Source organism: Loxodonta africana, chromosome Y (genome assembly GCF_030014295.1).
Source record: "Loxodonta africana isolate mLoxAfr1 chromosome Y, mLoxAfr1.hap2, whole genome shotgun sequence".
Classification (NCBI taxonomy): domain Eukaryota; kingdom Metazoa; phylum Chordata; class Mammalia; order Proboscidea; family Elephantidae; genus Loxodonta; species Loxodonta africana.
The window spans coordinates 22,953,593-22,980,544 of NC_087370.1; the positions used below are offsets into that span (position 1 = coordinate 22,953,593).

General features: G+C 41.2%; 1 protein-coding gene across 5 annotated transcripts in view; it reads right to left on the reverse strand.

Moving 5' to 3' along the window:
• LOC135227241 (zinc finger protein 345-like) overlaps positions 1–26,952 on the reverse strand; it is a 68,893-nt gene that overhangs the window by 32,270 nt on the left and 9,671 nt on the right. For 3 of the 5 annotated variants that reach the window (XR_010319860.1, XM_064278797.1, XM_064278796.1), the window contains exons 3-5: positions 23,243–23,369; positions 22,140–22,287; positions 17,823–18,117 (exon numbers count right to left, since the gene is read on the reverse strand). Coding sequence is in view for 4 of the 5 variants with exons in the window: in XM_064278797.1 (XP_064134867.1) it covers positions 17,823–18,117; positions 22,140–22,287; positions 23,243–23,369 (570 nt within the window). In the remaining variant the exon portion in view is untranslated. Of the gene's footprint in view, positions 1–661; positions 18,118–22,139; positions 22,288–23,242; positions 23,370–26,952 lie in introns of those variants that run through there. The other 2 variants (XM_064278795.1, XM_064278794.1) reach the window with 2 other exon arrangements.

Sequence of the window (26,952 nt, forward strand, 5' to 3'; positions counted from 1 at the left end):
CCACAGGTCTGCGCGGCTCCCACCACCTCACCTGTCCACGCACCGACGCACACAGGTCCCACCTCCGCGGCTTCCAGGAAGCAGGTGCTGCCACACCCACCTCTCACCGGAGCGAGACGGACACCCACCAAAGGGCATACTTCCACTTCCGGTTTCCGGGACGCCCGGTGCTCAGGAGAGGGATCCCGTGCGGGAACTCAGAACGCTCCAACTCGGGACCGCGGGGTTCAGTAGTTCCCTGTTGTGTTTGGGATGTCACCACAGTTGTCCTTAGATCCTCTATAGAGAAAAGCTTGGGTTTTCTTAAATGCGTACATGAGCTGTAACGCAGATTTCAGTAACCAGAGATACCCACGAAGAACAGAGAAAGATGTTGTTTGCATCTTTGGTCATTTGAAATTTTGCATATTTCTATAGAGAGATATTTCTTTGCTCATAAATATTTCCCCATCTTTAATATTGTTAAGTCTCTAAGTTTGGCTTCTCTTTCATGGTTTCATGCATATCAGGTATCCTTCCCTAGGAGCAGGATACAGACTGCACACCCAGTCTGATAATGTAGAAGTGCTGAGGACCCTGGAGACTGCAGTTTTCCAGGGTTAGAGGCAGGAAAGTCCATTCATTCAAAGGATCACAATTTTAAAGGTGAAGTACCTTTGAAAATAACAATCATAAACAGTTTTTAATTTTTTTCTCCTATATACACACATGTCATAGTACCTAATGTATACTAATCTTAAGTGTACAACCCAATGAATTTTTACATCTGGATATTCATTCATATAACCTCTGGGATGGAGGTACGGAAAATTTTCAGCATAAACGAAGACTTCCTCCCGCCCTTTTCCCATTTGATATGCACCCTAGGAGTCAGCACTGTTGTGACTTTCGTTGCCAGAGATAAGATTTATCCATTCTCCAACTTCATATAATAATATTCTATGAAGTATAATGTATCAAACGGCATCTACTCAACGTAGTAATGTCCATCAGATTTTTATCTATGTTGTTGCACATAGCAGTAATTAGTTATTTTTTGTCACTGTGCTTTATTCCAATAAATGAATATACCACAATTCTTCTTATTTTGTCATTCATTTTATTCTGCTGTTAAAGTTTGTATTATAACCCAGCATAAGGTCTATCTTGATGAATATTTCATAAGCACTTAGAAATAATGTGTCTTCACTATTGTTGGGTGGAGTGTTCCATAAATGTCAACTAGGTCAACACGGCTGACATTATTGTTCAGGTCTTCTCCATGCTTCTGACTTCATATCCTTGTGAAGGTGGAAGAAGGTTGGTAAGAACATAGTCTGGACAACTAAGAAATATGACGAGATGAAAATGTTTTGATATATTCACTGATTTAAAAAAAGAAGCCATAATTAAGGGACCCTCAAATGCTTGGAAAATGCTGCTTCCTATTCGTATTATAACCAGGGGCAAATCACATCCCCAGTACGTTGTTGAAGATGATGTTGGGCAAAACACACCATTAATATAATACGGAATTTCTCACTTTTAGGGCTTGGTTTCCATGGAGGGTTTTTTATCATTTTGATCAACATTACAGAAAAGGGGACATATTACATACTCATCATCCTTCTAACTTTTCCTATGATTAAGGGGAGGGAGGCAAGTTGGCCGTGAAGAGGGCACAAATACCATAATACACTATTACCTAGGGTTGTTATTGTCAAGAAAGCTGAATAATGCAGTGTCTCAAAGTTCAAACTAGAGAGTCTAAATTCCAGTTCTGCCATGTAGCGGCCATGATTTTTTTTTTTTTTTAATCAAATCACTTCACCTCCCTCAGCCTCAGTTTCCTCTTACATGAAATTTGAGCTATTACAGTACCTTCTCCGTAGGGTGTATGAGATTATCTACTCATGTTTGCCTTTCTTTCATCCCTTCCTCCTTCTTTTGGTAATGATATCCTGATATTCCTTTGGGGAGTTGCCTCTCCTTTAGTTTGGTCCAAATGGGTCAAATAAAGCTGACCTCACTTCCCATCTGTAAGGACAGGTAAGTGACTCATGCTTGGCAGTGAGTGAATACTGGCCACAGGGATTGATTCACCAGTTAGCATGTGACTGGCAGAGGCCAATCAGAGCCTATTCTGGGACTTCTGCTAAGGTAGTTGGGGGAAACACTCCAGGGTTGTTATCTTGATTGGATGTAAGCATGGAGTTGATGACATTCACCTCATAATAACATGAGGATAGTTTAAGGATGAAACAACTTAGAGGGAAATACAGCAGAGAGAAAATGTCTGAATGATATCATTGAGCTCTTGGATACAGCCACATCTTTAGCCAGCTGTCCCAAAGAATACCAAGCATACGAACCAAAAACAAAACAAAACTTTTTTACTTAACAATTTTTTATCTTTTTTTTTTTATTATTACTTGCAACAAAAATTTCTTCACTAATTTTGGGTTATTGGGATGATTAAATGAGATTAAAAACCCATTGTCATCGAGTGGATTCTGACTCATAGAGACCACATAGGACAGAGTAGAACTGCCCCATAGGATTCCCAAGGGGCAGCTGGTGGATTTGAACTGCCATCCTTTTGGTTAGCAGCCGTAGCTCTTAAATACTGCACCACCAGGGCTCCAAAATGAGATTAAACATTTAAAGTAGTTAACACCTGCAACAATGGACTCAAGTATAACAATGATTGTGAGGATGGTGCAGGACCTTGCAGTGTTTGATTCTGTTGTGCATGGGGTCACTATGAGTCGAAATCGACTTGATGGCACCTAACAACAACACAATGTCAAAGAGCATATAAAACAAAGAATTGGATTTCTCACTGTTAAGATAACAATTTTTTCTTTAACTACTAAGTTAAAAGGTTAATTTTAGTCTTTATGCAATCCACATTGAAGGCAAAAGTTTCACAAAACAAATTCCTGAATCAAAAACAAAGCCACATAATTATGAAAAAACTAAGGTTTTAACCGTTAAAATCTTTGCTTCAAATAACTTAAGTATTGATTCTTGGTAAACTCCTGACAACTTTGAAACTTTGTAGAAAGCCATAAAAGATTTGTTTCTGTTATCTGATATAAATTACATAAAATGTGTTGTCAAACCAAGAAAACTGCCCATTTTTTTGAACTGAAAATTTATATACCAATCATGTTTATCTAATATTAAACATGTATTGTGTCATAATTATATTATTTCCATTACTAACTTAGTCACTTTGTTTACTTTAAATCACGCATCATCAAAGCCAATGGTTTAAACTACAGAATCCACACCATTTATCTACAAAGTTTTTATTACCATTCAAATGTCTAGCTTAATCTAGTTTTGATATATCCTGACTATATAGTATCATGGAAACCCTGGTGGTATAGTGGGTAAGTGCTACGGCTGCTAACCAAAGGGTCGGCAGTTCGAATCCGCCAGGCGCTCCTTGGAAACTCTTTGGGGCAGTTCTACTCTGTCCTATAGGGTCGCTATGAGTCGGAATTGACTCGACGGCACTGGGTTTGGTTTTTGGTATAAAGTATCATGTCTCAAGATTATTATATCTGAAATACTTTGGAAATGAAAATAATCAGTATATTTAGAGATTGTTTTTTTCTTTAACTATATTTGGGTTTGTGTTACTGTTGTAATTTCAATCAGGTCGTTCACTTTTAAAAAATTATTATAAGTCATCCATGGTCATGTTTTAATTTGTCATCTGAAGAAATGCTCTACTTTACTAACTCACTGAAAATGCTTGACTAAAAATACTTCAACAAAAATGAACTATATCAGACTTACAAAAAGGATTATAATAATTCACTTACAAATACTATTGGACTAAATCAAGATTTCTGAAACTTTTTTAAAAACTGATGAAATTTCAAGGTATTACTGATCCAGAATCACAAGGAACTAAAATTAACTACGGAGTTCACACCTGGATACACCTGTTTCAATTGAAGAAAACTACTGTCCCTGCGTGAACAGTTAAACCAAATAAGGACTCAAACTGAAGTTCAAAAATCGCCAGGATAAAAACCAGACAAGATCTGGCATGGACAACTCATTCCAAGATCCAGGACCAGGCCTGTAAATCCTTTATTCCCAAACACCAGACTACACAAATAGAGATAGAATTCTTGGATTTGGCGTATTTCCTCTTTCTAGTATTTGCTATCCTTTCGTCTTACATGCCTTTGAGATTTGTGGACTAATAACTTTCCCTTGGGGAAAGAATGTTATGGACGTTATTGCTTTGTGCCTAGCCCTCATTGTTTTTGAAACAGCTGTGGGTAGCAGCCTAATCCACTTGGCATATCTGAATGGCAGCCCCACGTTCCAGAACCAAGGTGGTGGAGATTTAACTCTTTGAAACCTGGGAGGCTGTGGCTCTACCGTTTGCAGGGTATGGCTTCACCTTTTAAGACATAGGAGACTGTGGCTCTACCCTTTGAAACATAGAAGGCCCTAGCTTCACCCATTGAAACCGAGTCAGTCCTTCTCCCAGTGTTCCTTACAAGGGTTCTGATGCTCTCCAAGTGCTCCAGGTATGGTCCTTTTCTTTTCTTGGAGAACAACAAGTGTAGCTCCTTTGGCCTGTTTCCTGCCTGTAGAAGTTCAAGAAGCAGACAGCTTTCCTTCTTTTCGTCCTCTCTCTGCCCCCTGCAACCTAAGCTGATGGATTTTCTGCTGTGGTAGTTGGTTAGATCCATCAGTCACAGGTCTAAACTCTTTAACAAAAGATTGAGTCATCAAGACCTTTGTAAGAGTTTTAGGGAACATGTCCTTAGTATGTTCAACAGAATTTTCCAAATCTTCAAATTCTGTTTTCATAGTTCTTTTTTTTAAGTCCATCTCTGTTTTCTTGCATTTCACTTTAAGTGGCAAAAAGAAACAATGCGGCCCCTTTAAGACATTCCTTAGAAATCTCCTCTGTCATATACCCAAGTTCTTCACTTACAGATTCTCCCCTCCACCAAACATCTGAACATAATTCAGACAAGCTCTTTGCCACTGCATAAAAAGCACCACCCTTCCTCCATCGTCCAAACTCATGTTCATCATTGCCTGTTAAAGGATCACCAAAAGCACATTGAATGTCCACACGTTTAGGAACGTTCTGTTAATGGCACCATAGATAAGTCTCTAAGATGAAAGAGACTTTATGGCTCTGCTCACTTCTTTCTGAGCCCTCACCAGAACTGCCTTTGATGTCCACAATTCTACCAACCATCTCAAGGCAATCTAGGCTTTTACTGTTAGGCACCTTAAAACATTTCCAGCCTCCACTCACTACCCAGTTCCAAAGCCACTTTCACATCCTAGGTATTTTTTTTACAACAGCACCCCATGCTCCAATACCAATTTCTGTCTTAGTTAGCTAATGTCGCTGTAACGGAAACACCGCAAGCGGGTGGCTTTAACAAACAGAGATTTATCTTCTCACAGTTTAGGAGGCTAGATGTCCAAATTCAGAGTGCCGGATCTAGGGAAGGCTTTCTCTGTCAACCCTGGGGGAAAGTCCTTGTCTCTTCTCAGCTTCTGTTTCTCAGTTCTGCTATCATCTTCATAAGGTGTGGCATCTATCTTCCTCCATGTCTGGTTGCTTGCTTGGTTGCTTACTCAATCTGTTCTTTATCTATCTCAAAAGAAACTGACTTAAAACACACCCTACACTAATACTGCCCCATCAACATAACAAAGAAAACCCACTCCCAAATGGGATTATATCCACAGGTATAGGGGTTAGGATTTACAACCACTATTTGGGGAGTACAATTTAATCTATAACACGAAGTACGAAGCACTTTCAACCTCTGGGTCTCACCTCTCAGTTGTCTCCTTCTTCTATGGAGCTTCCTGGGTGTCTGTCAGTTCTACACCCACACGTCTCTTGGGTAGGGGTGTTTGCCTCCGTCCTGTACACCATAGTCGCTCCATGATGGACCCCTTCACCTTTAGCTCGTAGACAGTAAAAGTGGCGTGGAAGCAGCATCTGACGACTACTAACTCCGCAAGGGGGAAGGAGAGTCAAGATCAACAGCCCAAGGCTGATTCCTATGAGGCAGAGGTCAGACATGCCTCCTCTCTCCGCCATCTTTACCAATTCTGACACCAACTGTCTCTCTCAAAGCACTCTTTACTTCTCTTCTGGGTTTGATTATTCATTGCAATGGCCACACTGAACTCACAGAGAATATTCACAATTGTAACAGGTTACAATTCAGGTTCAAGAATGCTCAGGATACAGTTCTCCCATCTGGACAGCCTCTTCCCATCTGTGCCTGCAGGCATGCCTCTCTCTTGCTCTCTGCCTCTGCCCAAAGGCACCCAGTTTTCTCATTCCATGGGCTGGGAAGCCCACTGCGTGGTCTCTCCTGCCACCATCTCTCTGGCACCGCTTTTCTGCCACTGCTTCTTGCCATCTTCAGGATTACAGCTCGCTCTCTGTCTCCTGGGTCCAGGAGCTTCTCAGCACAGGGATCCTGGGTCCAAAGGACACTCTCTCCACTCTTGGCTGTTCTCCTTGGTAGTGGTGGTATCCTCTCTTCCCTGCCTCTGGGGTGGCTCATTTCATGCCTAGAGGGATGGGAAAACCGACCAATCCCTTCAGTGGGCTACGATTACCCTATCTACACAGTCCTGCCCAATCACCTGGGTGGGAGTTACACGACCATGCTGAGAAAGGCTACACAACGGCGATCCATCGTACCACAGGCCATCCCTGGCTTTTCTAGCCATGGTTCTTTCATACTTGGAGGAAAGCTTCTCCCTCCTAATCATTGTATCAGTCCAAAACAGTCATTAACAATAAGTCCTTTAATAGGGCAAAGAGTCCAAGAGGTGAGGTTACTCAGGCATCTACAATTCAGGTATCCACTTGCTCTGGTCAGGTTCCCCAATAGTTCATCTTGGCTTCACCCTTTCTGGTGCACGATAAAATTCAACTGAGAGATTATTCCCTTGCTCTGAGCCTCATGGGGTATCAGCATAACAAAACATTTAAGGGACTTTAGGTTCAGCCACTGTACTCAAGTCCAGCAGTACCTCCCCCTTAGTCCACATTTTCACACTTACAGCTTCTACAATTACAGTACAATCACAATTAACCCTGTGAACCATCAACACTCAGAAATGAATCATCCAAGTGTATCAACATCTTCTCCCATCCTCTCTTACCCAGACCCATCAGCGAAAGAGGAATCTATCCACTAGGGACCCTCCTACGTCCCCCTCATTTAATGTAACCACATCTATGAAAGTGTATAAACCACTTCATGCTTTTCTCTCCCCCCATTTTAGACGCCTAATGTTTAAATTACTCATCCCTATCAAATCAGTACTATGAGAAGACAAACATGTTCCTTGGTCTTAATCTTCTGTTCCAGTTGCAACTAAGAGCGTCTGCATCCATAAGCAAAGTCCAGCCCAGGGCAAGCCATCAAACTGCAGCAATCTACACCAGCTTGAGGTGTCAAACATCTTCCTCTTCATTCCATCGAGTTCCGGTCAGCTCATCCTTAGCCATCCAAGCTTGGTCACAATGGGTAGCAGCCTTAGGCTCAAGAGTTCACACACATCTCCCAACACTTCAGACAGCCCCTTCACAGTCTCATCCTTAGCCCTCTTGGTCTAGGTAAATAGGTTACACCTGAAAACTTCAAGAGTCCACCAACTCCCTTTACTTCTGACCAGCCAGCCCTTCCTCTCTCTCATCCCTAACCCCCATGGGCTAGGTCAACAGCTGCCAATGGAATATGTCCAAACTCATCGGTCTCTTTATTGCTGCACTTGCCCACCCCACTTCCACTCACTGAGTGGACCCAGGTGGTAACCACGAGCAAGCATAGTAAGCTGCCTTCTTGCTGGCTCTCTTTAACTTCCAGTCCTGGAAGGGGGCTCCTTCTGATGGACACTGCCTTTTCCAACCTGGATGCATCCAACAGCAAATTGCTTACTCGAAATTCAAAAAGCAAAATACTTTCTTTTTCCTTGCAAATCCATCCTTTAACAGGTTAAAATTCAGGTTCAGGAACACTAAAGATAGTTTTTCCATCAGGAACTCTTCTCAGCAGTGCTCGCGGGCACGCCTCTCCCTGGCCCTCTGACTCTGCCCAAAGGCACTCTGCTTTCTCACTCCATGGGCCAGGAAGCCCACTTCGTGCTCTCTCCTGCCACTGCTTCTCTGCCACCACTTCTTGCCGTTTTCAAGGTTACAGCTCTCTCTCTGTCTCCTGGATCCAGGAGCTTCTCAGTGGAAGGACCCCAGGTCCAAAGGACCTGTTCTCCGCTCCTGGCTGTTCTTCCTTGGTAGTAGTGGGATCCTCTCTTTCCTGCCTCTGGGGTGGCTTATTTCAAGCCCAGAGGGATGGCAAAACTGACCAATCTCTTTGGTGGGCTACAATTACCCTATATGCACAGTCCTGTTCTATCACTTGGGTGAGAGTTACAAGACCATTGCGAGAGAGGCCACACAAAAGCGACCCATCACACCGCAATGAACAAAGACATGAAGCGAGCCCTGCGGAAGCTTCTGTGCAATGAGTCTTCCCTCCAGTGATAGCACCAATGCCCTGGGCTGGGAAAGTCCGTCCAAGGGTGATGGAACAGAGCTCTTAATAGTGTGAACTCTTAGGTCACCCCTTCTGGGTTTAAATCTTGATGCAACCCTAATAGACAGTGACTTCGAGAAAAAAAAAATGCTCACCATCCCCGTGCCTCAGTTTCCTCAGCTGTGACAGAGTCTAGGACAACGTGTGCCTCATAAGGCTGATGTGAAGTTTTAAATGAACTAATATGAAAAAGCACCAGGGTAAGAAGTGCCACATGTCAAGGGCCAATTAAACGTTGGCTGTTGTTATGTTAGAGGGATGTGTATATAATATCCCTGAGTGTTTTCCCATATTATTAAGCTAGTTTTTCTCCACGTGCTCTGGCCTCCAATAGAGTTAATTAATGCCCTAGGATACACGTATGCATCGTAAGGTGTTTAGCAGCATTCTTGGCCTCTAAAACACCAGACGTTATTAGCCATGCCTCCCTCCTAGTTGTGATTATTAAAAATGTATCCAGATACTGACATATATTCTCTAAAGTGGCAAATGGCCCCCAACTGAGAATCACTGACATAAGAGGAGTGTCTTCAAAAGTAGAATAAGAATTTTTAAAAGACTAAAAGGAAGGAAATGGGGGCTATATCCATGTCCCATTTTGAAATCGTGGGAAATATGATCAGAGTTTGGCTCTGTGTTAAAATAGGGCTTCCGTAGCAGAGGTGGAAGGTTTGGGTGCACTGGAGATCCTGAGATGACACTCGACCCCCTTGGATTTCCAGAGGCCCCATGAGGGATAAAAGGCAGAGCCCAGAGTTCACAGATTGGAAACAGCCCCTGGGGTGGGAAATGGAGTGATGCTACCCAGTGTCCACTAAGGACAGCCTCCGCCAAGGAACAGATGAAGGGTTCACTGTGATGAAGAAGGTTCTGAGGGACTGCAAGGGGCTAAAAAAAAAAAGGCACAGCTAAACCAGCAGGAGAGGACCACGTGGTCTGGTCCAGGCCAAGAAGACATACATAGCGTGATCACACCTGATCGCAGCCTTTGATAGAGGCTGCCACTAGAAGGCCCAATGACAGTGCCCATAACCGACAGTTCAGGTAACTGTCCAGGGACCTCCATTTTCCAGTTGTTACCACTCTAATTAGCGTGAGGCAGTGAGCTGAGATCCGGAGGGCCCAGACTTGTAATATACAAAAATCTGCTCTCTTCCTCAGTGTGTGCAGCGGAATGTCCTTGCAAGGGACTGTCTGTTTTTGCACATTTTTAGTCAACTGTAATCACACAGTATGTAGCTTTTTTGGACTGGCCTCTTTCGCTTAGCAGTATGCATTTAAGATTTCTCCATGTCTTTTCCTAGCTTGATAGCTTATTTCTTTTTAATCCATGAATAGTATCCCACTGTATGGTTGTGGCACCATCTGTTTATCCATCGACCTACTAAGTGACATCTTGGTTGCTTTCAATTTTTGGTAAGTATGAATAAAGCTGCTATAAACATTTGTGTATAGGTTTTTATACAGATACACATCTTCACCCATGTGGGTAAACACCTAGGAGTGCTTACTGCTGGATCAGAATGGTACGCCTATGTTTAGAGTTGCAAGAAACTGCTAGACTGTCTTCCAAAGTGACACTCCCATGGAACACTACTTTCTACCTTTCAGTTTGGCAAAGATCACAGTTTAACACTATGCTGGCGATGGTATGGGGAAATGGGCATGTTTATAGATTATTGGTAGAGTTTAAATTGGTACATCTCCTACAGAATGCAATCTGGCTGTATCTATCAAAATTTGAAGCATACATTTAAAAATATATCTGTTGACCTAACAAAATTTCACTCCTAGGAATTTATTCGACAGATATTACTCAGATATGTGCAGGATGGCCAAGAATGTGGTTCGCAACACTGTCTACAGGAGCAAAAGGAAGGAAAAGTCTTTAGTAGAAAACTGAATAATAGTTTATGGTCCATGCATGCAATATAAAACATTAGCTGTGTGAGACAGAGAGTCCAACTGCTATGTGCTGTGTGACATGATTTCCAAGACATATTAAGTGAAAAAGACCAGAAAGATACAAACAATATGTGTGGTAATATACTATTTGTGTAAACATGTCATTTGTGTTTATATATACAAAAAATACCTCTGGAAAACACGTCATTTGTGTTTGTATATACAAAAAATATCACAAGGATTTCTCTGGGGAGGATGATTGAGATCAAGAGTGAGAAAGAGATATTTCGTTGTATACCCTGTACTATTTGAATATTTAATTTTTATCGGGGTATTTCCTTTTCCAAATATAAAAGACATTTAGAATCATAAAATACATGCAATATAAAAAAAACAAAAGTTTGCAATTCAGTTCTCTGTCCTAACCTGAAATTCTTTTTTTGTTTGTTTGTTTGTTTAACTTTACATATAACCCATTCGGCAATTTAATGTTTTTGAAGCGTACAATTTAGTAACCTCATCATGTTGTGCAACCATCACTATTACACGTTGTCAAGTTTTCCATCACCATAAAGAGAACAAGCTCGATGCCTGCCATAAGACTGAGTTGACTCAGCATTGCCTAGGGTCACAGGGAAGAGCCTGAGTGATGTAATCATCCTAGACCTTCCCCTAGGTGAGTCCCACTAACGGATAGAAGCTGCATGTGATTTTTTCTATTAATTTTACTGAATCCTTTATAATTAGCCTGCTCCTTGTATCTGAATCAACTAAGTCAGGAGTCAATACACTACACAGCTCCAGGCCAAATCTGCCCAAAAGCAGCTTCTTTAAGTACCATGTTCTTGGAACATGACCACAATAATTCAAGGACATACTGTGTACAGCTGCTTTCCAGCTACAACTGCAGAGTCAGGTGTTTGCAAAAGTGAACATACGGCCTGCAAAGCCTAAAACATTTACTATCTAGCCCTTTACAAAAATGTTTGCTGAACCCTGGTCTAAGTTACTCCCTGGAATGGATACTAGTTTCAAAATAGACTTTCTTATTAGAAAGGAATGAATACCCTACCCGTATCTGTAGCCGAAATACTGTCAAATCAGTTTAAATATGTGAAAGTGCTTACCCCAGATACATCCACCAAACGACTGGACATGAATGTGTACTGTGAAAACATTTTGTAAAAAATGAATTTTTCTTCCCCTTACCCTTCCATTTCTTCTTGAATCTGTCTGCAGGGTTTGAAACCGAAGTGAGGAGGAAGGGCAAGATGGCAACACAGATAATAGCACCCTCACAATCTACCACAACAATGACAAAGAAAACAAGTAAAAGCCTGTGAAACCAGTTATCTCGGAACTCTGGACACCAGCTGAAGGATTGGAGAACCTGGCTAAGCACCACATTAGGGGAGTTGAAGCAGGGACTGCAGGAAAGTGGGGATTTACGGTCCATTCATACCCTACTCACCACCCAGCTCAACGTGGCCATTTAAAGATGGCCACAGGAGGCAGCAGCTTTATTCACAACTACAACAAAGCCTTGGGCGGGAGCAAAATAGAGGACACATTCTGAGACAGGTGGAGGAGAGAGGAGGTGGGCAAAGCACGTACTGGAGCTAGGCAGACCTGAGAGAGGGGATCCGTGAACCCCAGGAAAATTCACCCAGAGTCAAGTGGTGCAGACTGGACTGGGGGACTTTATGGGCAGAGGGGCAGGAAAGATGGAGTGTGCACCCCTGGGGAAGGACACAAGGTAGATGTATCAGTGAAGGTGTAGGCAGTGGTGGGACAGCACCACAAATTTCTGTCAGGTGCCATCAAGTTGGTTCTGACTCATAGCGACCGCATATACGACAGAAGGAAACACTGCCCAGTCCTGTGCCATCCTCACAATCGTTGCTGTGTTTGAGTCCGTTATTACAGCTACTGTGTCCATCCATCTCACTGAGGGTCTTCCTCTTTTTCGCTGACCTCCCACTTTACCAAGCATGTCGTCCTTCTCCAGGAATTGATCCCTCCTGATAACTGCCCAAAGTATGCAGGATGAAGTCTTGCCATGCTTGGCTTTTTTTTTTTTTTGAACATTTTGTTGTTTAGGTAAATGAGCAAATTAGTTTGCCATTCTACAATTTATACACACCTTGTTTCGTGACACTGGCTGCAAACCCCTGAATGTCAGCACTCTCCCCACTTCCTCCCTGGGTTCTCTGTGTCCATTCAGCCAGCATTCCTGTTCTTACTTTCCTTCTGAACTTTACTTTTGGGCAAATGCTGCCCTTTAGGTCACTTATAGTTGATTGTTCTGAGGTGTACATTTCTCACTGGTTTTACTGTCCATTTTAGATGCCTACCTATTGTATGGCTATGATGTGGTCATAATACATATGATAAAGCAGTATTTGTGTACAAAAAGTCATTTGTGTTTGTACATGCATAGAATATTTCAAAGTAGAAAGAAAATAATGACAAGAATTACTCTGGAGGATGGTTGGGGTTACGAGTGAGAATGGGGAATTTTCTCAAGCTTGGAGTGATTTCAGTTCCAAATCTGAAGACTGTTTTAAGGGTCATAGTCTTGGGGGTTCTACCACTCTTTGTCAGACCAGTAAGTCTGGTCTTATGAGTTTGAGTTTTGTTCTTTATGTCTCTCCCACTCTGTCCATGACCTTATACTGGGAGCCTGCTCAGAGTAGTTGTAAATGGTAGCTGAGCAATATGTAGTTTTTCTAGTCTCAGGCTAGTGGAGACAGTGGTTCACATGAGTTTTTGGTTTTGTTCAATTTTCTTCGTTCTAGAAGGGAAGAGCCTTATTATATCTTACATGGCCGTTCACAAGCTTTTAAAATGTCAGTCTCTCCTCACCGAGGCAGAATGTACAATATCATCTATAAAATGATGACATGCCGAATGGCCTAGATGTCCCCCGAGACTACGGTCACTAGCCCTCAAGCCCAGTATCTCAGTCCCAGAAGGTGTATTGCTATGGCTAAATTTTCATGACTGTGTCCCCTATGTGCACTATTGCAGAACGCGTATATTTGCAGCAGGTACACATATATGTATGGAAACCCTGGTGGGGTAGTGGTTAAGTGCTACGGCTGCTAACCAAGAGGTCTGCGGTTCGAATCCACCATGCGCTCCTTGGAAACTCTATCAGGCAGTTCTACTCTGTCCTCTAGGGTCGCTATGAGTCAGAATCAACTTGACAGCAGTGGGTTTGGTTTTCTGTTTTACACTTGTATGTATTCGTGAGTGTACATCCATGTCACCTTCTACCTGTTCAGCTTACATATCTAGTATCTACTCAAGCATTAGTGTTTGTTATTGTACTTGTCACAAGGTTGTATATGTATTGGCATTTACCGTTGCTGCCTCTTACTCTTGCATACGTTTCAGTGTCTTTCTTTACCTTGAATATGTTGTGCTGACTTCCCCCATATCATACATTATTCTGCCTTCACCAAAGTTAGTACATGTCTACTGTCTAGTTAGTGGTCCCCCTGCCCCAAATCCTGGAAACCATCCTAAAACGTTTATTTCTGTGTGAAAACCTTTTCTTGACTTTTTATAACAGTGGTCTCATACATTATCTGTCCTTTTGTGATTGACTTATCTCACTCAGCAGAACGTCCTCCAGGTTCATCTATGTTATGAGGTGTTCTGCTGGTTCACCGTTACTCTTTAATGTTGCGTAGTATTTTTTTTTAGTATTCCATTGTGTGTATGCCACCGCCACAGTTTGTTGATCCATTCATCCACTGACAGTCACTTAAGCTTTTTCCAACTTTTCGCTATCGTAAATAAGGCTGCAATGAACATGGGTGTACACACGTCGATTTGTGTCATAGCTCTAATTTCCCTAGGATATATTCCTAGGGGTGAGATTGCTAGATGACATGATATTTCTAATCTCTAGCTTTTTGAGAAAGCACTATACTGTTTTCCACAGGGGTTGTACCATTTTAAGTTCCTACGCAAGTGTGTAGGAGTTTCAATCTCCCTACATCCTCTCCAACATTTACTACTGTGTTTTTTTTGAAGTGCTAGTTAAGCAATGCATACCTGTATACTCACACACATGTACTTCTAAGCTCTTTCCATTTTAAGAGCCCAGCAGCAGTAAGCTGATACCTAATGCCAGCTCTTTGTCTCTAAATATCATTCTCTAATAAAAGGAACTGGGGTTTCTTGGAGAAAAGTCTGCTGGCAGGACACAAGCAGGAAAAAGAAAACATGAGCTTCAAATACTGGCAGAAAATAATTTACAAGTTATAACAGGTACATGTCAAATAAATACACAAATCTACTTAAGGGAGCTCCTAATAACCAAATCTGGGATAATTTGGGCAAGAAAAGAAAAAAAAAGTAATATGGATTAGCCTATACAGGCAGTCCCCGGGTAACAAATGTCAGACTTATGAACCAATTCCCATAAATCTTATTATAAATTAGGACTCCTTCCTACAGAAACTCAACTTCTGCATCCCTTGCCTGTTTGGCAGCATGATGCCAGCTTGCTCTTGGTTGCTGGAGCTGTGCAAAGGCCAGGGCCTCTCACAATATCATGTATGATGCCTTTCAAGGACAGGGTCCATGCTCCGCGTGTCCCTCTCATCCCCCCGATCCACCCTGCAGTGGGTTTCACATGCACAGTGGCCACGCAGGTCTCTTTTGGCCTACCCAATTTGGGAGGAGGGTGTACCAAGAAGGAATCTGATGAAGTAGCAAAAGTTCCTAATGACAAATGGGTGCTACTTTGCGACACACATCGAAACATTACTATTATTAACGTATTATTATGTTTAAGATGTTTTCGCGCCTCTGGGTTTCTTTAATGATTTTTATGTATAGAAAGGTACACGATATACTACACGCCAAGACAAACTTTTGATTGACGTTATATATGAACCACGCCTAGCGGTTCCAATGTACGTAAGAATTCGACTTAAAGACATGCTTAGGAATGGAACTCATTCCTAATCTGGGGACTCCTGTACTGTTATGAACAGTATAACAAATAAGAAAAGGGGAGAAAAGGGAAAGCTATTACTTTCAGAATTCAAATTAAGCAACACGAAAAATGACTAGATCAGAAAATAACATTTGATGAACACCACAGTAATAGTAACCATAGATACTAATTATCAATGGATACCAAAATTAGTAGTCCAAAATGTAATCACAAACAGAATATCAACACAGTTTCAAAGTACTGCCCGAAGAGAAAGTTACTAATTACTAAGGGTAAAACAGTGAACTTCAACAATAGGAAAGACCGGAAGGAAACACGTTAAATACGAAAACACTCATAAACCAAATACAAGGTGAGTGCATTTAATCATATGCAAAATAACATTATTAAAAACATTACAAATATAAAATCATATTTCCTCAAGGCTATTCTCTGCAAACTTATTTGTGATAGCCAACAATTTACAGAAAGGTAAAATTTAGCTTTGACTGAGAAAGTAACAACGAAGAGGACAGTCCTGCATTACACTAAAACTGTCATTTCTCTCAAAGGCAAAAAGTAACTCTAATGGAACCTTCTATTGCTTTCCTACTCACAGAGAAGCTATGTTCTTTAATCGCAGACTTTCAGAAATTTGCTGTTTGAAATTACAGCAGTAAGGATGAAACACCTCACTTTTGACATACAGTAGTCTCTCCACTGTGAGTTCTTTTATGTGTAGTGAGAGCAGAGGCCTGACTAAATGCTTTCCCACACAGCTTACATTCATAAGGCCTCTCTCCGCTGTGAGTTCTTATATGTGTAGTGAGGGCTGAGGCCTGACTAAAAGCTTTGCCACACTGCTTACATTCATAAGGCCTCTCTCCACTGTGAATTCTTCTATGGGATACGAGGTGTGAGGAACGACTAAAGGCTTTCCCACATTCCTTACATTCATAAGGCCTCTCTCCACTGTGAGTTCGCATATGTGAAGTGAGGGACGAGGAATCACTAAAAGCTTTCCCACATTCCTTACATTTGTAAGGCCTCACTCCACTGTGAGTTCTTATATGTGAAGTGAGATTGGAGGCTTGACTAAAGGTTTTCCCACATTCCTTACATTCATAAGGTTTCTCTCCACTGTGAATTCGTATATGTTTAGTGAAGGCTGAGAAATCACTAAAGGCTTTCCCACATTCCTTACACTCATAAGGCCTCTCTCCACTATGAGTTCTTATGTGATTGCTGAGGTGTGAAGAACACCTAAAGGATTTCCCACATTCCTTACAACTGTAAGGCCTCACTCCACTGTGAGTCCTCATATGCGTAGTGAGGGATGAGGCCTGACTAAAGGCCTTCCCACATTCCTTACAGTTATAAGGCCTCACTCCACTGTGAGTTCTTTTATGCGTAGTGAGGGAGGAGGCCTGACTAAACGCTTTCCCACATTGCTTACATTCATAAGGCCTCACTCCACTGTGAGTTCTTATGTGTGTTGTGAGGTCTGAGGGCCAACTAAAGGCTTTCCCACATTGCTTACATTCATAAGGCCTCTGCCCATTGTGAGTCTTAATATGTGTAGTGAGGTGTGATGACTGACTAAATGCTTTCCCACATTCCTTACATTCATAAGGCCTCTCTCCACTGTGCGTTCTTTTATGCGTAGTGAGGTCTGAGGAACATCTAAAGGCTTTTCCACATTCCTTACATTTATAGGGTCTCTCTCCACTGTGAGTTCTTTTATGCGTAGTGAGGACTGAGGAACAACTAAAGGCTTTCCCACATTCCTGACATTGGTAAGGTTTCTCTCCACTGTGAGTTCTTACATGTTTTGTGAGGGATGAGGACTGACTAAAGGCTTTCCCACATTCCTTACATTCATATGGCCTTTCTCCACTGTGAGTTTTTATGTGTGAAATAAGATGTGAGGAACAACTAAATGCCTTCCCACATTCCCTACATTCATAAGGCTTCTCTCCACTGTGAGTTCTTATATGTGTAGTGAGAGATGAAGCATGTCTAAAGTCTTTCCCACATTCCTTACATTCATAAGGCCTTTCTCCACTGTGAGTTACTGTATGCTTAGTGAGATTGGAGGAACACCTAAAGGCTTTCCCACATTCCTTGCATACGTAAGGCTTATCTCCGTTAAGAAATTTTTCATGTAAAACGAGGCATGAAAGACTATAGGTTTTACAACATTCTTTACATTCACGTTTATGACCACTCACATGTGTCCAAAAGGATGAGAAACTACAGAGATCTTTCCCACATTTGTTACATTTGTACTGTTTCTTACCAGTGAGTGTTGTCACGGGATTCTTAAGGTTTGAGATACAAATGAAATCCTTCCCACATACCTTACATTTTTGAGGATTCTTTTCATTAAGAGTTCTCATAGGAGTGGTTAGGTGAGAAGGGCAGTTGCAGGCTTCTCCACATTCCTTACACTGACAGGTACAGCATCCACTGTGAGATCTACGATCATGGTTATATGACGAGAGATCCAAGAAGGCTTTTCCACACTCACAGCGTTCAGAAGCATTTACTGTTGGAAGATTTCTTTTTAGACCAGTAAGATTTGCAATCTGGGTGAAGGTCGTCAGACACTGATCGCCTTCATCCCTTTCGCAGAGGTTCTCCACTGTAACATTTCTGTAAAATACAGGCAATAAGCTGTTGGAAATAAATTTGTTCCAATTTCACCATTAATGAGTACAGTGAACCTTCATGGTTTTTGCCCTGAATGGTCTCAAGTTTCATAGGTTAAATCATCTAGCAGAAACACTACCATCACTGTAACTGCTTCTTTAAAATACGAGGTTTTCTGATAACTCTGTCAAAGTGAAATATGTCTAAATCACTCAATATCTGACTCACATTTACGAAAATGTTGTATGGTGAAAATTCTCTGAACGTACAATTTTACGATCAGGTTTATATGTATACAAAAACATATATACACATATGTACAGACACATATATGAGTATTAGTATAAATCAGGACTTTGAGCCAGGTGAAGACAGTTCTGCAATTGCCAAAGTAAATGAGGGCAGGATTCACATTCACAGCAACCAAATCTGATGCCCACTGGATTCCGACCCAGGTGGAAACAAACAGTGATGCCCCGTTCAAACATGGCGGCTGACCACACTGCTAATAATGTTTGTCACTCTCCACGGTCCTAATAATCCGATCTTCCCTATGGATCCCAAAGTTCCAAAGGCTGAAGGCTGGATTACTGGTGGGGCTGTGGACTGTGGAGGGCAACACACATACATAGAGGTGTGGTAGGCTCACATCTTGGAAGTGGGGAACTGCGGATTGTTTCCTACTTGGGTTGAAATTCAAGAGGTAACAGATCTGGTTGCCATGTAATGCGTAGGCTGCCATTCTTAATGTCGATGTCTTAGTCATCTAGTGCTTCTATAAGCGGGTAGCTTTAACAAAGGTAAATCTATTTTCTCAGGGTCTAGTAGGCCTCCAAAAAAAAAAAAAATTTTTTTTTTTTTTTAGTAGGCCAGAAGTCCAAATTCAGAGTGTCAGCTCCAAAGGAAGGCTTACCCTGTCGGCTCTGGAGGAAGGTCTTTCTCGTCAATCTTCCCCTGGACTAAGAGCTTCTCTGTGCAGGATCCCCAGGTCTAAATGACATGCTCTGTTCCCGGTGCTTCTTTCTTGGTGGTATGAGGTTCCTCAACTCTCTGCTTGCTTCCCTTTCCTTTTTATATTCCTTTCCCCAGGGAAATTCCCTTTACACTGGATCAGGGATGTGACCTGCTAAGGATGTTACAATCCCACCCTAATCCTCTTTAACATAAAATTACAATCACAAAATGGAGAACAACCACAGAACACTGGGAATCATGGCCTAACCAAGTTGATAAACATATTTTTGGGGGGACATAATTCAATCCACGACACTCGGCAACTACTGAACTCTGACGAACCAGTCTAAAGCCCTGGTTTATGTCATTGTTGTTGTTAGGTACTGTTGAGTAAGTTCTGACTCATAGCAATCCCATATATAACAGAACGAAACACTGCCTGGTCCTGCGCCATCCTCACAATCGTTATGCACGAACCCATCATTGCAACTAATGTCAATCCATCTTGTCAAGGTTCTTCCTCTATTTCGTTGACCCTCTACTTTACCAAACATGATGTCATTCTCCAGGATCTGGTCCCTCCTGGTAACATGTCCAAAGCATGTGAGATGAAGTCTCACCATCCTTGCTTCTAATGAGCATTCTGGCTGTACATCTTCCAAAACAGGTTTGTTCTTTTAGCAGTCCATGGTATATTCAATACTCTTTGCCAGCACCATAACTGAAAGACATCCGTTCTTATCTGGTCTTCATCATTCACCGTCCGGCTTTCACAGGAATATGAAGCAGTTGAAAACATCAAGACTTGGTTGGGGTACCTTAGTACTCAAGGTGACATCTTTGCTTTTTAACACTTTAAAGAGGTCCTTTGCAGCAGATTTCCCAATGTAATACATAATTTGATTTCTTGTCTGCTTCTTTCACGGGCATTGACTGTGGATCAATGTAAAATGAAATCCTTGACAACTTCAATCTTTTCTCTGTTTATCATAATGTTGCTTATCGGTCTGGTTGTGCAGATTTTTGTTTTTATGTTGAGGTGTAACCCAGACTGAAGGCTGTAGTCTTTGATCTTCATCAGTTGTTGCTTCAAGTCCTCCTTCCTTTCAGCTAGCAAGGTTGTGCCATCGGCATACTGCAGGTTGTTAATGACTCTTCCTCCCATGTTGATACCACATTCTTCTTCATACGGTCCAGATTCTTGGATTATTTGTTCAGCATGAGATTGAATAACTATGGTGAAAGGATACAAGCCTGATACACACCCTTCGTGATTTTAAACCACGTGGTATCCTGTTATTCCATTCCAAAGACTGCCTCCTAGTCTATGTACAGGTTTCTCATTAGCACAACTGTTACAGAATTTCCATTCTTTGCAATGGTGTCCATAATTTGTTGTGATCCACGCAGTCGAATTCCTTTGAATAGTCAGTAAAACACAGGTAAACATCCTTCAGGTATTCTCTGCTTTCAGCCAATATCCCTTGTTTCACATCCTCTTCTGAATCCAGCTTGAGTTTTGGAAAGTTCCCTGCTGATTTTATGCTGCAACCGTTTTTTAACGATCTTCAGCAAAATTTTACTTGCATGTGATACTAATGACATTGTTCGATAATTTCCACATTCAGTTGGATCACCTTTCTTGGGAATAGACCTAAATATGGACCTCTTTCAGTTGGTTTGCCATGTAGCCATCTTCTAAATTTCTTGGCATATATATATGCCTGAATACTTTCGGTGCTGTATCCAGTCATTGAAACACCTCATTTGGTATTCCATCAATTCCTGGAGCTTTGTTTTTCGCCAATGCCTTCAGTGTCCTAAATATTTTGCCAGTAGAATCCGTCAGTATTGTATCTCGAGGCTTGAATTTTTTCTTCAGTTCTTTCAGCTTGAGAAATACCAAGCACGCTCCTTCCTTTCGGTTCTAAATCTGGTCTTTGAACATTTCATTATAATACTCTGTCTTCTTGAACCACCCTTTGAAATCTTCTCTTCAGCATTTTTATCATTTCTTCCATTTGCTTAGCTACTCTACACTCAAGAGCAACTTGAGCAACTTTCAGAGTCTTTTCTGGCATCCATTTTGGTCTTTTCTTTCTTTTTAATGACCTCTTGCTTTCTTCACATATGATATCTTGATGTCATCCTACCACCTGTCTGGTCTTCAGTCATTAGTGTTGAAGGCATCAAATCTATTCTCAAGATGGTCACTAAATTCAGCTGCAATACATCTGAGGTCATATTTTGGTTCTCAAGGACTTGTTTCAATTTTCTTCAGCTTCAACTTGAACTTCCCATATGAGCAATTGATGATCTATTACACGGTTAGCCCCTGGCCTTGTTGTGAATATTGATATTGAGCTTCCCCATTGCCTCTTTCCAGAAACGTACCTGGTTTGATTATTCCATCTGCCAAGGTCCACTTGTACAGTCATCGTTTATGTTGTTCAAAAAAAGTATGTGGAATGCATATCACTGGTCTTGCAAAATCTTATCATGCCATCTCCAGTGTTGTGTCTACAACCAAGGCTGTATTTTCAAATGATCAATTCTTCTTTTTTTCCACTTTCGCATTCCAATCACCAATAATTAGCAATGCGTCCTGACTGCATGGAAACCCTGGTGGCATAGTGGTCAAGTGCTATGGCTGCTAACCAAGAGGTCGACAGTTCAATTCTGCCAGGCGCTCCTTGGAAACTCTATGGGGCAGTTCTACTCTATCCTATACGGTCGCTATGAGTAGGAATTGACTCGACAGCAGTGGGTGGGGTTCCTGACTATATATTTGATCGATTTCAGTCTGCAAAAGCTGGTAAAAATCTTCAATTTCTTCATCTTTTGCATTAGTGGTGGGTGTATAACTTTCAGTAATGATTATACTGACTAATCTCCTTTGAAGGAGTATGGATATTATCCTATCACTGACTGCACTGTACATACACAGATATATATACACATACGTGTGTGTGTGTGTGTGTGTGTGTGTGTGTGTGTGTGTGTGTTTTAACGTAAGGCACCTTAGGACTTTCTCCTGAGGCACTGCTTTCTATTCTTTAAATGACACTCACCTCAAATGTCTCCCCTGGTTTTTAGGCTCATTTTTATCGCCACGTGATTCGAAGACTTCTACCACAGAGGACCAGGTGTCATTCTTCATGAGTCGCATCATTATATGTTCACTGGATAACTCTTCTCCTTCAATAAAGTTTCGAGACACTGACCCAGTGATTCAATGTGAGGTTCACAATATGAAACAAAATGGAAAGCAATTAATAGAGACAAAAAGGCTGCTGTGAACGAAGACTTAGCCTCATTTCGCTGTTTCAACTCTTTGGAAATGGTTAAAAAGTAAATGACTAGGAAAGACTTCCATGAGGATAGGGTGATGGTGACATGAATGGATATAGTTAGGAAAGCTACGCAGAAACATGTTGGGCATAATACACATGTAACGTTAAAGAGGAAAAGGGTCTCCATGACTACAGGTGTGAGAGGACTGCTAACATCAGAAAAGCTCAGGTATCTGGGAAGTTGTATTCTCAACCCAAAAGAGACTTTTTCTAACTGACTGATTTAAATGTAATTCCCTCCACTCAGGGCTGGTCCTTCCAAAAATTCTGGATTTCCTGGTGCTTCCCGACACAGTGGCCCTCGTTGAGTCCTATCTCTACTGTCCTCTGGTCTCTCCCTTGAGTCTCTGGGAAAACAAACGTGTATAGCTGACGTGGCACTCATTGAGAAATGCACACCATGAGGGAGGACAGTGAAGAGCAATGAGCATTTCCTTGATGCTGAGCCAATACTTTGCTCTTCAGGGTCTCTGAAGATGGACAAGTATGAGTTTATTTGCATTTAAGTAATCATGTCATACTTATAGACTCAAATCACAAATCTCTCAGTGCCCCAAAGTGATCCCTGAAGCCAGTGCTTATACTATCAACAGTTAAGTAGCCTCAGGGATTTTAATCGCAAGAGACACGAAAGCTCACTTTAACACTTAGAGCTTTATGTTCATGGGGAAGACAAGATATGTGAGCTCCAAAGACCAAGGGACCAGGCCTATTTTAGTTAACAATTTATTCCCATTCCTCAGCCCAAATACTGGAGCAAAGTTGTTGAGTAAAAATACTTTTGATCACTGAAAGAAAAAAAAGAAAAACGCCATTCTTACCTACTGAGGCCAGATTCCTGAAGGTTTCCATCATTACATCTCTGTAGAGTTTCCTCTGAGTAAGATCTAGCAAAGCCCATTCTTCCTGGGTAAAGAGCACGGCCACGTCCTCAACGACCACTGAGTCCTAAAACATCCCACACATTCTGAATCGCCAAGGTACCATGTACTCCATTGTGTACAAGAACAAAAGGTAAGGCTGACAGTATAAGGGACTGAGAATTCATAGGGATTTAACACAAGGTTCTTTGTTCTACCAAGGTTTACTTTAGGATATAGCCATCAGCCTGTCTTTCACTAAATACATTCGCTTCCTCACTGATTGTATCCTGTCTTACGTACTTCCCACACTGAAATCATCTCTTTACTGCAATCAATTATAGTCTTGTTCCTTTCTCTTTATGGTCTAGGACAGTTAGAAAACAAAGCAGAAATTAGAGAAATGTTCCCATTCAGATCATCTCTTTCCTGTGAACAATTACACCTGCTTCCATAAGACCTACCAAAACACTCAAGGAAACAGAAAGCACAGGGCATATTATGCATGATGAAGTATTAACAGCTGGGAAACAGTGCAGAATAGCAGTTTTTCCTTTTGCCCCTCACAGCTAGGGAGAACCAAGGGTCTTAAACTGGCAACCAAAGGCCCGGAACTGGTTATATTTTCTTGAACTCTAGGACAGCAGGATGTGACAGGTGTACTGCTAATAAAAGAATATTCTTTTGGAGAAATGTAGAAGCACTTGCATGAATGGGCTCTGCTAATCTTCGTGCCCAGAAAAGGGAAGATACCTTGCCTACACCCAGAAAAGAAACAGTCATTAGGAGTATGAAAAACACGTAAATTTGGGAAACAGGCATAAGTAAATAGTATAAAGAAAGCAACAGGAAAAAACCAGCATAAGTGAATAGTATAAAGAAAGCAACAGGAAAATAAAGACCAAATTAATGACACAAAATTCTAATGAAGACCTCCAGTTTCTTGTTCGATACATAAGGAACTTGGAAGTCGTCATTCCCATCTTCAGAAGAAAAACTGTGAACCTCTAGGCTTCCTATCTCACAAAAGTGGGTGTAGGTAGAAGCTGAGGCGCACCTGTATGGTCAGGTCCCAAGGCACAGGCTCACTAAAACACTGAGACTTAATCACTACACTATCCTAGGCTTCCCTTTTGTTCTTACCTTACCGCTCCATCCATGGGGTTCTCATATAATAACGGGATTACCACAGAAAGAACTCCAAGTCTCAGACTTGATTTATGACAACTCCAGGAAACCCAAATACGACAGGGATGAAAAAAACAAGAATACCACAGCAAATGACAGCTACAGCAAAACTACAGCCTAATGCCTAGCCAAATAAAGATAAAACCACATACTAAGAGCCTTATTGATTCACCTCATTTCCTTCCACTTAGTACATAATCTCTGGCTTTCAACAAAAGACTGCCAGGCATCCTAAAGACAAGAACCCAGCTTGAAGAGACAGAGCAATCGTCAAAATCAGGCTAAGATGTGGCATAGATTTTGGGATTATCAGACCAAAAATTCTAAATCACTATAATTAACAGGCTAGTGGCCCTAATAAATAAAGTACAGAACATGTAACAACACATGGAAGATATAAGCAGAGAGATGAAAACTCTAAGAAAGAAACCAAAGGAAACGCTAACAATCAAAAGCATAGTAACAGAAATGAAGAATGTCTTTAACAAGTTCATCAAATGACAGGACAAAGCCAGGGAAAGAATCAGTGAGCCTGAAGATGTTAACAGAAATTCTCAAAACTGAAATGCAGAAAGAAAAAGGAAAAAAAAGATGGAACAGAATATCCAAGAATTGGGGGAAAATTACTAAAGGTAAGCCATGCACATATCGAGAATATCATAAATGAAAGACAGTAGGAATGAACAGAAAAAACAGTTGAGGTAATAATAAAAGAGAAATTGAGAAAACTAATGATGCACACCAAACCAAAGATTCCTGAAGTTCAGGGAACATCAAGCAGGATAAATACCAAAAAGCTACATCTAGTGATATCAGATTCGAACCAGACAAAATCAAAGAGAAAATACTGAACAAAGCCACAGAGGGAAAAAAAATCACATTCCTATGAAGAGCAGTTAAGAGTTAATATCAGACATGTCTTAAGAAACCACGCAGGCAAGGAGAGAGGGCAATGAAACATATAATGTTGAGAGAGAAAAAAGGCTACAGTTCTGAATTCATCAAAACGATCCTTCAAAAGGGAAGGAGAGAAAAATAGAAAATAACAAGTGTCGGCAAGGATGTGGGAAAGCTGGCACAATCATGCATCGCTGGTGGGAAGGCAAAATGATACAGCCACTGTGGAAAAGTATGGCAGTTCCTCAAAAATTTGACCATAGAACTACGACATGGCCCAGCAATCCCACACCAAGGCAAATACCCAAAAGAATTAAAAGTAGAAAATCAAACACAAATCTGTACACCAATATTCGCTGCAGCACTACTCACAATAACCAAAATATGGAAAAAACCTAAATGTATATCAACAGATGAATGGATCCAGAAAATATAGTACCTCCATGCAATGGAACGTTGCTTAGCTATAAAGAGAAATGAAGTCCTGATAGATGCTAGAACATGGATCATCTTTGAAAGCATTATGCTGAGTGAAATAAATCAGTCACAAAAGCACAAATAATGTGTGATCCCACTTCTAAGAAAGAGGCAAATATAAAGTGACCAAACTTATTAGTGGTTACCAGCGGTGGGAACGAGGAAGAAAAGGGGGTTCATTGCGTAGGGGGCACTGAGTTTCTGTTACTGGTGGTGGAATAAATTGGAAAAGACAGTGGTCATAGTTGCACAACAGATGAACATAATGTCATTACATTATCATTATTGTTCTTATGTCGCTGTCGAGTTGATTACGACTCATGGTGACCCCAACTGTACAAAGCATAAGCACTACCTAGTTTTCAAGGCTGTGATCCTTTGGAAGCAGGTCACTGGTCCGATTTTCCAAAGAACCTGCAGGTAGGTTCAAACCGCAAACCTGTTAGCAGTTGAATGCTGAACCTTTTCGCCACCCATTAAATTATACATGCACTAATTATTAAACTGGGAAGTATTTTCTTATATTATTACAATTAAAAAGATTTTTAAAAAAGAGTGACAGAATACATGAGACTAAATGGGCAGCTCCTGTTCAGAGGCAAGAAGAGAAGGCAAAAAGGGACAGGAATTGGCTGAATGGACACAGGACATCTGCGGTGGAAAGGAGGAGAGTGCTGTCACATTACAGGGAGAGCAAATAGGATCACATAACAATGTGTATATAAATTTCTGTATGAGAAACTAACTTGACCTATAAACTTTCACTTAAAGGACAGTAAAAAAGGAAAAAGTGACAGAGAAATACAGATGTTCCCAGACAAACAAATATGAAGGAAACTGGTCACCAACAGACCCTCCTTTAAAAAAAACAGTAAAAGAAGTTCTTCAGAGAGAAGGAAAAACATATGCATCAGAAACTTGGCTCTACGTAAGGCAACAGAGAGCATTAGAGAATGAATAAATATAGGTACCAAGACTTTTACCTTTCTTATTCTGAACTGATCTCAAAGTTAACAGTATGTTCAAAATAATAATAGCAAAAATATATTACATGATTATAATTCATGGATAACTGACACGAATGACACCAATGTTATAGAGACAGGAGG